The 12,500-nt window shown below is 42.9% G+C and overlaps 4 protein-coding genes across 4 annotated transcripts; 2 read left to right on the top strand and 2 right to left on the bottom strand.

Annotated features, from left to right (window-relative positions):
- Positions 1-813: 813 nt before the first annotated feature.
- TOT_020000448 (uncharacterized protein) lies at positions 814-3,000 on the top strand (the record flags this gene model as incomplete). Its single annotated transcript, XM_009692192.1, has 8 exons — positions 814-914; positions 961-1,109; positions 1,263-1,436; positions 1,539-1,610; positions 1,928-2,238; positions 2,384-2,747; positions 2,780-2,837; positions 2,868-3,000. 8 exons carry the CDS (start codon positions 814-816, stop codon positions 2,998-3,000), a joined length of 1,362 nt encoding a protein of 453 aa, XP_009690487.1.
- A 92-nt stretch (positions 3,001-3,092) lies between these two features.
- On the bottom strand, positions 3,093-3,417 carry TOT_020000447 (hypothetical protein; the record flags this gene model as incomplete). The annotated part of the gene is made up of 2 exons (XM_009692191.1): positions 3,093-3,287; positions 3,331-3,417. 2 exons carry the CDS (start codon positions 3,415-3,417, stop codon positions 3,093-3,095), a joined length of 282 nt encoding a protein of 93 aa, XP_009690486.1.
- Positions 3,418-3,821: 404 nt separating this feature from the next.
- TOT_020000446 (ABC transporter) lies at positions 3,822-6,441 on the top strand (the record flags this gene model as incomplete). The annotated part of the gene is made up of 4 exons (XM_009692190.1): positions 3,822-5,467; positions 5,560-5,662; positions 5,805-6,014; positions 6,229-6,441. 4 exons carry the CDS (start codon positions 3,822-3,824, stop codon positions 6,439-6,441), a joined length of 2,172 nt encoding a protein of 723 aa, XP_009690485.1.
- Positions 6,442-6,818: 377 nt separating this feature from the next.
- TOT_020001058 (uncharacterized protein) lies at positions 6,819-8,589 on the bottom strand (the record flags this gene model as incomplete). Its single annotated transcript, XM_009692189.1, has 7 exons — positions 6,819-6,986; positions 7,059-7,440; positions 7,591-7,672; positions 7,910-8,159; positions 8,190-8,386; positions 8,419-8,453; positions 8,537-8,589. 7 exons carry the CDS (start codon positions 8,587-8,589, stop codon positions 6,819-6,821), a joined length of 1,167 nt encoding a protein of 388 aa, XP_009690484.1.
- Between the last annotated feature and the right edge of the window lie 3,911 nt (positions 8,590-12,500).

The following is a 12,500-nucleotide window of genomic DNA, read 5'->3' as shown; positions in this document are numbered from 1 at the left end:
TAATATAAAATAAACAATCAACGATATGAAAAAACTTTCTACAGCAGTATGAATTCTTGTTTCTCACAAATTAGAAGATAAATTTAGAATCAGTGGTACAATTTATCTTCTCATCACCAAACAGATATCTTCTGACAAATAATTAGATTTTTAGATCAATATATATGGATTCTATTAATTTTACTAACTTTTACTAATAATAAACACTATATGATAATGAACTTTAAATTTACATTATAATCATTAGAGAGTCACATCATATAGATTTTCAACTTCAATTTTTAATTTTCATCATGCTTACATATATTTAAATCTAAATTTCAATTCTATTTATATCTATTATTTGTGTTTTTAGTATCAAGATTAAACTATAACATACAATTTCTAAAATCGCAAATTTCATTATAAACAATCATTTGACATCATATAGAACAAAAATTAAATTGATTATATTATCAATATCTATCATAGCATCCATTTTATTTACACCCCCATTTTTCTCCTTTTTCCCTCAATGTATCACTCCAGCCATTTATCAGCCTATTGAGGTTGGCCTCTTCGGAGTGCCATCAGAAAAAATTGGAACGATACAGAGAAGATTAGCATGGCCCCTGCGCAAGGATGACACGCTCAAATCGAGAAGTGTAAAACCCATTTTTTTTCCAACCTAACCCCTGAGTTTATATGTTACACATATATATATATATATACTGATACCTGACCTGTCCGTACACAAATAATTCGTACCATTATACCCGTTATCGTATTTATTTTATTTATACACGCATTTTACACGTAGATTTATTTTAATTGATGGGTGATTCCTTAAACAGTTCTCTCAACGATTTAGGTCATCACGTTTCATGTTTGTATATTAGCTCCGGAGAACAACTGGACGACATTTTTCGTCTGCAGTATTTGTTACCATAGTACTTTTCTACCTATTTTAAAATTATTTAGCTCCAAATTTGTCAATGATATGCGCGGCATCTGCATAAATCTTGGCAACTTCTTCTCATCATTTGTACCATTGTTAGATTCCTTTGTAATTGGACCTAAAAATTTATTAAATCCACAGGATTTCGTCTCACATTTTAATAAATTAACAGGTACTTTGAATAAATATGCAATTTTTATTCCTCCCGTTCCTGTTTGGCTTATGTAGCGATGCCATACTTACCTTATTTATTCTATAATTTTTTACTTATTTACTGATATTTGCTCATTATTTTCCATTATGATCGACTTATGATATTCTTTAGTTGCCGATTTTTTAAATATTTCAAAGTCGGAACAGATTTTATCCGACTGGAAGCAACTAACCAGGAGATACATTGACTCCGGGATTAACTTGGAAGGCATTGAGCGCTACACCAGCTCGGTTGAGCTGCACAACGATTTGTTACAAGAATTGGTGAATCGTTCATCAGATTTCGGTAAGCAGTCGCACACGTTTACGGATATTCTACCTACACACCAGCAGACTCTCATGTTTATTAACTTCGTCAATAGCTCATTCAAATAACAATTTTACGTAGATAGGCCTCAAAAGTACTCTGAGGCTAACACTTATATCCCCCTGGGCGTCCTAAAGTCTCGAGTTAACAAGGGTACGACTCTAAACTTTCAGCTATTTTTCAGACTTACAAGACTACATAAACACCTTACACTAAACTAGCTACACTTTATCACCATGTCTCTCCCTCACTGGAAAGGACTACTAAAGTGGAGCCTCTCAAAGACCGACCCTGAGAAGAAGGAAGGTAAATATACACTTTATGACTAGTATACACACACTTACACATACACCCGTTATACATATACGCTTGCACACACACTCAATATAAACTATGTTATTTATCTAACTACCTATCTGCACCAGCTAACCAGTATTTCTACTGTTAACTTAGTCTAACGTAAACTATAGAGGAGACGAAACCCATGTCTGAGGAGGACAAGAAGTTTCTGGAGGGGGCCATGGCGAGCCTCCAGACCCACGAGAAGGAGATTGCAAACTCAGTTTCCGAGATCAACAGAATAGCTAAGTTGTTCTCCGAAGGGCCTCGCGACCTCTCTGAGGAGGAGGTCAAGATACTTCTGGAGAGCCTCGAGATGCTGGAGGAGCATTTCGAGGACCACCCTAGCAACTCTTCCAGTCTAATTCGCTTGGGGCTGCTAGACTCATTCACACTGCTGCTGCACAGCGACGACGACCAAGTGCTCTCAGCAACTCTATCGGTACGTAAACGCCAGAAACTGCCGTGCCTAGTCCAGTTATACAGTCCTGTATTCTATACTCTGCGCACAGTGCAGTGCTGTGGACCAGTTTGTTTACACAGCACGCCCTACGCAATAGACTGTAAACTAATCGTTTCTCCTTTAGATAATCTCCTGCGCCTTCTCCAACAACGAGTCGATCTTGGAGGACGCCTCGAAGACGAAGCTGCTCCCAAATCTCATAAAACTCAAGGATCGACTCAAGGACAGCGCCTTGGAGCCGAAGCTGATCTCAGCCCTGTCATCGTCGGTCAGGAACTGCAGGAGGGCCGAGGTCGTCTTCATAACGCTCGACGGCCTGAGCTACCTGAAGGAGTGCCTGGGCAGGAGTAACCTGAAGACCCGAGAGCGCGCAGTGCTCCTGTTCAACCACTTCCTGTCCCTGGACAGGGTGGGAAAGCTGATACTCGCCAAGCTCGACCCGTACGGGATCGTCAAGGCGCTCCTCCCCGTGGACCCGGTGAACAAAGGTAAGCAGGCCATCTAACGCAACTGCACGTAGGCATACAGTTCTGTGAACTGTCGTCGACCCTGGTGAGCTTACTGCTGCAAAAACACAGGTACGTGCGCGCAATCCTACAAACGCTCAGGGACATACTCACCCGCGAGGAGGTCGAGGACGCGGTGCGGCGGCTCGACGAGCAGCTGGAGGCGCTGACTGCGCTAGGCAGTAGCGACTACAACAACATCGTCGAAATTCTCAGCGGAGCAAAGCAACTTTAATGTGCTGCACGTCCACTACGTCTTAGCGAAAAAGGGTGTATGCTTCTTACGGCCGAGCCGAACTCACTGGCGAAAAGTATAAGTATACTCTTCTACCTTTTGACACCGTGTTTGGAAGCGAAGCATACTGCTGGGTAAACGCAGCGCTGCATTTGTGCTCGCGGGTCCGCGAGAACGCGCAACTCCACGTTTAGGTCTCGCGGAGCGATAAGTGGAACGCCAGGCCTAGTACTGAGTACAGGTCCTAACCACCCACCCGGTTTAGGGTTATAAGTCACCACGCGTCGCTGTGATGACAAATATAAAAGATTGATAATGAAAAATTTACACATGTGGTGGGAGCGAGCTATTGGGCATCAGGGAGTATGTGTATTTGTGAAGCGGCATTTTTTCCTCATACCATTGCAATCTAGCCATCAAACTATTATAAACACTCTAGATCCACATACGAATTGCCTGAATCTACTCCATTATTCTCTTGTTATTGAAGTTGCATAGTTTACTGCCTTATTACCCTCAATTTCCATAAACTTTCACAACATTTTCTTTAAACGGTCACACATTACCTGTTCAATTGTGATAAGTCTTATTGTATGTCAACAAACTAGTTATTCTAACTTCGGTACATCACATTCCCATAATCCTTATATTCTCGGGAATTAATTGTTTATTTTAATATTTTACATTTAAATCATGTAGCAATTGTATAAATAAGATATAATTTTTAGTATAAATGGATTTATATTTATTAATGAGCCACTTGGCTTACTGTCTGGTTTTTACAAAGTTCACTTAGCAGATTTAGTGTAATATATTTTAGTATGTATAGATTAAATCCATTAATAAACATTGTACGTTATAATGGTAATAAATTGTCAGTTTTCTCAAACGCGAGCCGCTCAAGAAGGTTTCTTGACTCAAGAAGATTTTTAAGTAATTATGTACATATTGCATTTAAAAACAATGGAATCCAGAGTAATGTAGAACACAGACTTAGACCAAGCCGTTTGCTTATTTTTTACAGTGATACTAAGACCATTGGATCGCGTTTCAATGGTTACAGCTCGGATTATTCGAGCCTGTTGCTGCCATCGACCACCTTGCACCTGAACAGGAACCTATATAGATTTTTTTCCTCTAAACTAGATAAGATCCCGGTCCAGAAGCATGGAATCTCTAAAATATTTAAGCTCCTGTGGCCAACAGATAACGCATCCAAGAGAAAGATCCTGGTTAGCATGGTCTTTCTGGTATCTGCGAAGTTGTCGCTGATCTCAGTCCCACTGTTCCTATCTCAACTAATCAGCGCAGTCCTGAAGCCACCTCACGACCCATTCGGGCTAGTTCCGAAGCTCGAGGTGCTGGGAATGGACTCGCCGGAGTTCTTGCTCCCGTTCGCGTACCTGTTTGGGTATTTCCTGTCGAGAGTGAGCACGTCACTGTTCAACGAGCTGAGAAACTCGGTGTTCAGCGCAGTGACGGAGCGCTCAGCGCGAATCAACGCGTCCAACATGTTCATGAACATACACAACCTGGACATAGACTTCCTGATACAGTCGAAGTCAGGAGAGGTGTCGGCAGTGTTCTCTCGAGGAATCAAGGCAATATCGCAGATACTTCGGATCACAGTGTTCCAGGTGGTGCCGGTGATCCTGGAGTTCTCGCTGGTGACGGGGCTGCTGTGCTACAAGGTGGGACCTTCGATAGCAGCAATCTCAGCGGCGACAGTGTGTCTGTACCTGCTGTTCACGACGCTCGTGACGAAGAGGAGGATGGTGATCAGGAAGGACATGGCGGACGCGGACAGAAAAGCATCAGGCTTGTTTCTGGACTCGATCACGAACGCGGAGGCAGTGAGGTACTACAACTCGCAGATGACCGAGCTCCAGAGGTACGCGAAGCACCAGAAGGAGTACGAAAAGAACGCAGTCGACGTGCAGAAGAGCCTGGCATTCTTGAACTTCGGACAGCAGCTGATCTTCAACTCAGGGCTCTTCGTCTCGCTGCTGCTGACACTGAAAAGCGCAATCAGCGGAGCCACGGAGATCAACAACTTCATCATCGTGAACACGCTGCTCTTCCAAATCGGAGTGCCGCTGAACATGATCGGCACGATGTACAGAGAAGTGAAGCTGAGCTTCGTAGACCTGCAGAAGTTCCTTGACCTCGTGAGCATAGCGCCGAAGGTGCACGAGCTGCAGGACGCAAAGGACCTGGTGATAGACCACGGGGCCATCGAGTTCAGGAACGTGAGCTACTCGTACCCGAGTTCGGACTCGGAGCCGCACATGATACTGGACGACTTCTCGCTCCTGGTTAGGCCGGGCAAGACAGTGGCGATCGTGGGCGACTCTGGTTCAGGAAAGAGCACAATATCGAAGCTGCTCTTCCGCTTCTACGACCCGACCTCAGGAACAATACTGATCGACGGCCAGGACATAAAGAACGTAACGCTGAGGTCACTGAGGTGAGACTGACAATATTTAGTGACTTATTGCGATAGTAGTATCATAAGGGTCATTGACAGCAACATAACTCAAACTAATTTTAACGCCGTAGAGATTCACTGGGAATTGTTCCACAGGATGTGGTACTGTTCAACGAGTCGATAAAGTTTAACATTTCATACGGGAAGCCAGGGGCAACTTTCGACGAAATAATGGTAAGCAATAGGTATATACAAATATGTTTGCAGTATTCAGAGTAATTACACTTTTCAGTATAGTGAAATATTTACACACACCTGTATTGTACATTGAAGTTCATTAGCTTAATTAAGATTAAAAATAACACATCCACCGTAGGAAGCAGCGAGACTAGCTGGAATCCATGACACAATCATGAGCTTCCCAGAAGGATACGACACAATGGTGGGAGAACGAGGAATGAAGCTGAGTGGAGGGGAGAAGCAGAGAATAGGGATAGCAAGATGTTTCCTAAAGGACCCACAGATACTAATATTTGACGAAGCGACGAGTTCGCTGGATTTTAAGGCGGAATCGCAAATAATACAAGTAAGTCGCCAGTTTAAAAGCAACAGTATAAACACCGGTATACAAGGTGTATACGTGCCATATGTATACACAGATCTGTATACACATACTGACTAGTAGATATGAAACAATTTGGATACACGTATATTTACACATACAAGATGTAAACTATTTAGCAAGCACCAAACACCAAACACCGAAAACTAATACCCAAAAACTAATACAATTAATTTAGACCTTTAAGGAAATGGGTACCACCAAGAGCACAATTATGATCGCACACAGACTGTCATCGATGCTCATAGCAGACGAGATAGTAGTATTCCGCGGAGGGAGAGTGGTGGAAATGGGATCACCATCTGAACTGTTTAGGAATAAGAAGGGATACTTTAGACAGGTGGTCAACTCAATAAACCTGAGGTCGAGAACAGAAGACTTGTCATTATAGTAAACATTTTAAACTCTGAAGGACAAGTTGATTATGATTTTAATACGATGCACTTTTACACACGTGTACATATATTTATATTACGTGTAAACATATGTATATGCAGTGGTATGAGTACATTCATACAGTACATTATACAGTATATTATACAATATAGTGTATGGACATATGTATGTACAATCATACAGTATATTGTATGTATGGATATATGTATGTATTTATACCCGCAACAACATAGTTAAGTATATATACAACCCATATACATGTGAGTAATGCACACATAAGTATGAGTATAGATGTTTAAGTATGTAAACAGGTAATATAATAATTACAGGTATGGGTATCTATATTTAAAAGCTAGTACAAAATCGATCACATTATTTTCTTTTGGCAATTGAAGGGATTTTAGTAATGAAGAGGAAGTTATAATGCCTAGTAACATACGAGTATATCTTATTGATTAAATCCGTGGTGATATCAGTCCAAGGGGCAGTGGCCAGGTATATGTTATAGTCATTATTGTACTCAACATACACGTTCAAGTACTAAAAGGGCGTTAATATGAAATAAATAATCAGGGTAACTACAGGAGGTAAATAAATAGGTAAATGGGCAACCTCGAAAGAAAACAAGGCGGATCTCCTGTAGCCGGAGTTGTGTAAAAATTCGACTGCAGAGCGATAGGAGGACAGGATGTTCCTGTTCAAGTTGCCGCAGGTTGAGCTCTTGAAGGCGGACGAGAAGAACTGTCCAAGATTGCGATCGTAAAACATCAGGTGTAAAATTTCACAGGAAGGTACCCCTCCCGACGGGAACTCCAGGGGAGTGGCCAGGAGAGACGAACGTAAGTCGTCCAAACACTTCGACTCAACCATCATCCTCTTCGACTCTTCAATGTGGCCAGAAATGTTATAAAACTGCTCCTGGTCACCGGAACTGGATATACACACAATTCCTATTTCGGGAGAAACGTAATTTATGTACCCGTAGGTGAACGCCCTAAGAGTGCATTAAGGTAAAAAAAACTAAATTAAGTTAAAAGAACAACAAGTTCAAGGCATAATTAGTATACACACCAGTATATATTTACATGTTTCCATAATTAGTATACACACCAGTATATATTTACATGTTTGCACAAACACTTACATAAATGCATATGCATTTTTGAAGATAAATAGCCAATTTAACTTACTGGTCGTTGAATGATGGTAAGCATATTGGAGTCCAACTCTCCTGTTGCTGGAGCGATTGAGATGCGATAACAGTGTTAATAACAGCGGAAATGTCTAAACATCATTGCGAAATTCATGCCGCAATCAACCAAGTATCTAGCGTCTTTGTGTACACTTACCTGTTGGTTTCAGAGATACCGACTTTGACATGGTGACCATTGCAACTTTATTCGACACAACAATGAAACAGCATCTGCAAATAGTCAGTCGGCGTACGATTAGTTTCTATCTACGTCTTCTAAATAGCTCATACAGTATGTTGTCGGTTCTGAATTTAGTGAAGTATGAAGTGAGCAGTGTGCGAGTGGTTTGAGAGAGCGGCAGAGCCTCGTAGGCGTAATCGTCTATCAGCCCCAAGCAGCCGCTCATGTTGTCCATTAACTTGTCTATAATGCTCTGGGTGCCTCCCAAGAGGTTTTGCACGTCGTACGAGGGCCTCTTTATTAAAATCCGTTCCACACCTCTGGTTAATATGGAAACCACCTAATAGTTTTAAATTACCGCCATGCTTACCTGTAGGTGTATCACGCACAGAATCTTGTACACCATCAGAGGCGAGTAGCCATTATCGGATATTGCGAAATAGCACAACGGTCCTCGCTCCAAGTAGGTAAATTGTAGTGAACCGACTGTTATGTATCTCAGACAGTCCTGCTCGGCGTAGTCTGAGAGCAAACTGGCGACTTTGGAGGCCACTGCGGATATAGTTCCTGCAAAAATCTCTATGAAGACTTACACATACCATAAAATGCTAGTGAAACTTCCGAATCCTTTCGACTAAAAAGAAAACATTAATTCACTTGTATTTGACACAATAACTCATAAACTGGCTATACACTAGAAATTCAGGCTAAACGTACCTCGAAAACAGGGGTTTACCTGCAAAGGTAAGTCCGTACACCTCGAAAACCATATTTACCTATATTATTTTACAGAATCTCACATCGGTGTACGTGATACACATCATGTAATCTAAGGCAACGATGTAAGATTATTTTACACAAATTAAACGTCCGTTAACATTACAACAAAATATTTACTAAAAATTATATGAACTCACCAATTTCGTTAAATTATCTACCACGGATGGGGAATCGACTGTGTAGAAAGAATACATAATATAAGTTTACCTAGATAAGAATAGCCTCTTTTCATTTCAAATATTTTTAAACATTATTAAAGAAATATAAATTCTTTCACATAGCTTATATTAATGGCATATATACTTATTCAATTTTTCTATTGAACATTTATCACAATTTCAACTACTCACATTACGATCTTGTACCATAATCACTCTACATTTTATATAACCATGATTTAATCAGTTTTTGACTCCTCTTCATCCAAATTTAAAAATGAATCTGATGCAAAGTATACATTTAAATGTTATATTTTGCAAAAGGTATCATTTAACATATATTAACACACAGCTGTACAATATCTTTTTTCTAAAATTTTAATTTTAATACCATGTGTGATCAAATTACGAGCGTATTCTAATTTGAAGATGCAATACGGTATATTGAAGTACGACGAATGGGAAGAGTTGATTTGGATATATAATTCCATTGATACTTCTCCCAGAACGTCGCTAACGGGCTCACTCATCGGAGTCAGATGCGATGACGAGTCCATAAAATACACACATTTCTTGGGAGGGAACAAAAACCCGTACCACATCGCAGGCTCGTACAACGCCTACTGCGGCTGCAATGACAACTCAATATACGGCATGGGAGTTTACCCTGAAAATCTACTGCTGACCCAGGGAAATGACCTGTTAGTGGCCACGAAAGACGGAAGCAGGAGCCTCAACTTCCTGAGTGCGTCGGCCCAGTACGAGCTGTGCGCAGGAGGGACCAGGCACATTTGCTGTACCATACCACCATCGACTCCGAGCAGCTCAAAAATCGTTCTTTCCAGTAACTCAAACGAGTTGTATTTCGTGGACGTGTACACAGGCCAGGTGGAGTCGAGGTTATCAGCAGTGATAGAGTCCTCAGGACTGGTGTACACTGGCGATAAAATATCCTGCATCGCAGACTTTATGTCGAACCAGTGCACAAGTTCGTGTTCACAGTCATATCAGCTGGAAACCCACAACTCTCAAGGGTCAAACCAGGCGACAAGTGAGTTCACTCACACCGATTTCAACTACAGCCAGCAGCTGAGTGGAAAGAGCGAGGAACCACCTGGTCAGTCGATTGAAGAGAAAAGGGAGTTGAAAAAGACAGGAACCAGCTTTCAAAGCATCGCAGAAAAGTACGGAAGCGTGGAGTCAATACCGGAGTTTGTGCCAGGCAGTTACTCAGCATCAAGTTCAGCAGCAATGCTGAACAGTTACGAAAAGAGAGATAACATGCAGAGTTACGGAGCAGGATCGATTGGCGGCTTTGAAGCAAAGCAGAACTCACGAGCAAGCGACATGCTTATGCACCAGCAGTCACACGCAAGTGACATGAGCGTGTCAAGCAGTAGATATATGGAAAGAACAATAGGGTCGATGAGTTTGGAGTGCTGCCTGAAGGAGCTGACGTCGCCGAGAACACTTCAGGGCGAGTTCGTCGAGACGACCTGCGTGGGAACGGCGTCAGGCCTTTTACACGTGGTCGACAACAGGACGAGCAAGATAGTGTCCTCAATAAAGTGCAACAACAGCCCAGTATATTCAATCTCTGCATATAATAACACGATCGCAACGACCTCGTGCACACTCTTCCAGACAAACACGTACGGGTACCAGTACGGAGCGTACCCGTACAACAGCACGTACAGCCTCATCAGGCTCTTCGAGCCGGTAATTTACCTGCACGACATCAGGATGATGAAGAGCACGTCGCTGATACTGCCGAACCCAGTGTCGAAGCTGAGCATAGTGCCGAAGAGCGACAGGCTGTTCGCACTCTGCCAGGAAGGGTACATATTCGACTGCACAATAAGCACCCTGGAGTACAAAACGTGCACAGTTAAGGAAAACCAGGGCACCAGCTACCAGGACCTGGAGGTGTGCGCGCACGCGGAGGGCGCGAGCGTCGAGGTCTTCGTGAGCGACGCCACGTACTCGCCGAGCACGCTGAAGCTGGAGAACAAGCTGAGCAGGTACCTGGACTACAGCAGCAGTAAGCTCCCGAGTAACCTGAAGGCGATCCCGAAGTCGGAGAGCATGAACCGCAACCACACGCCCTTCGGGTCGCTGGTGGGCACGTACGACGGAGACGTGGCGCACATGTTCGTGCAACTCTTCTTCTTCCTGCCGAAAATGCCCTCAATAAAGTACCACGTGTGCGAAAACGACTACTGCATAACGTGCCAGGTGGGATTCGGAATACACTCGCTCCAGGTGCACTACGACAATAGCGTGGAGGCGGCCGCGGAAAACAGAGGTAAGGCGGTGAAGGAGACGCACCGAGGGAAGTACTCAAACAACACGATGTTCGTGACGCAGCTGCAGAGGCTGATGCGCGAGGAGGGCGAGCAGAGTCTGAGGACGCCGCTGAACCTGCTGCTCTGGCTCATAGAGAAGCTGAACACGGAGATGCACAACTACTACAGCAAGAATAACCTGAGCGTGACGACGGAGCTGGTGAGGGACCTCTTCTCGTACTCGGAGAAGAAGACGTCGCGCTGCGCCGAGTACGGCCACGTGAACACGAAGACCACCGTCAACAACTTCTATGTGACATACGAGAAACTAAAGACATCCTCAAGTACTGGTACCGGCAACGCCAACAATGTTAACGGTTCTAACAATACAGACAATGTTAACGGTTTTAACAATAAAGACAATGTTAACGGTTCTAACGATAGAAGCGTTGAAAGGGAGGTTGCGGACGTTTCGAATAGCACAAGTAAAAATGGTATTAACGACAACGTGGTAATGGAGTATTGCGCATACTGTAACAGAATCGTGGAGAGTGCGATAGCATTTGAATTCATAAACACGCCAAATGTGATGATAGTGGATTTCGCTAATGCCACTGTGGACACGATTGAGCAGGAACTGGTGGTAAACGAGCGCAAGTACAACCTTTCAAGTTTTTTCTTCACCTTTCCCCTGGAAAAAATGTACTATAGACCCCTGGCGTACGTAAAGCTGCCACAAGAATACAAGGTAACGACCCGTAGTTTGTATTAGAGTACATACATATTTAAGTTTTTAGGATAGTTATGGAGTACATAATTACTGCAGATAATAAGGCATAGGTAAAATAATGTACCTACTGTAAAGATAGGCAAAAGATAATATTGATTATTAGACCAATGAACATGAATGGATACTGATAAACGACGGCATAGTAATGTATGACACTGAAAATGAAAATATCTTTGACTTTACGAAAAATTGGAAGATACTGCTGTTTGGAATATATATAGTAGAGTCAGCTAAAGAAACGAAAGATAGAAAAGGTGAAATCACAGAAGAGTCGTCGAACAGTTTTAATGAAGCAAGTTCAAGCAGAAGTAAGCCAGAAGACATTGAAAGCATCGAGGAAATAGTGCCCTGCATAGATGAGAAGGAGAACATAACGTCAGTAAAGGGGAGACTGGTTCCACTGCCGTACCCTACGCCGAAAGCACCAGTGCCCTCGTACATCTTCATGTCGGAGCACAACATAGCGCACAACCCACTTGCGCACAATAAGGTGCAGACGTTCACGCCAATAAGCGTAGATGAGCTGAAACTGATACAGAATTCGAGCTTCATAATGGCCTTGGACATCGAGTACGTCAAGTCGGATATGAAGAACACGTCGCCATTCCACGGCGCATCGCCGACCAAGACGCCGGAAAACAAAGGCTCGTTCATCGTGTCAGATGAGG

The sequence above is a fragment of the Theileria orientalis genome, chromosome 2 (assembly GCF_000740895.1).
Source record: "Theileria orientalis strain Shintoku DNA, chromosome 2, complete genome".
NCBI lineage: Eukaryota > Apicomplexa > Aconoidasida > Piroplasmida > Theileriidae > Theileria > Theileria orientalis.
The sequence above is the reverse complement of the archived record's forward strand: the minus strand, read 5'-3'. Positions and strand labels throughout refer to the sequence as shown.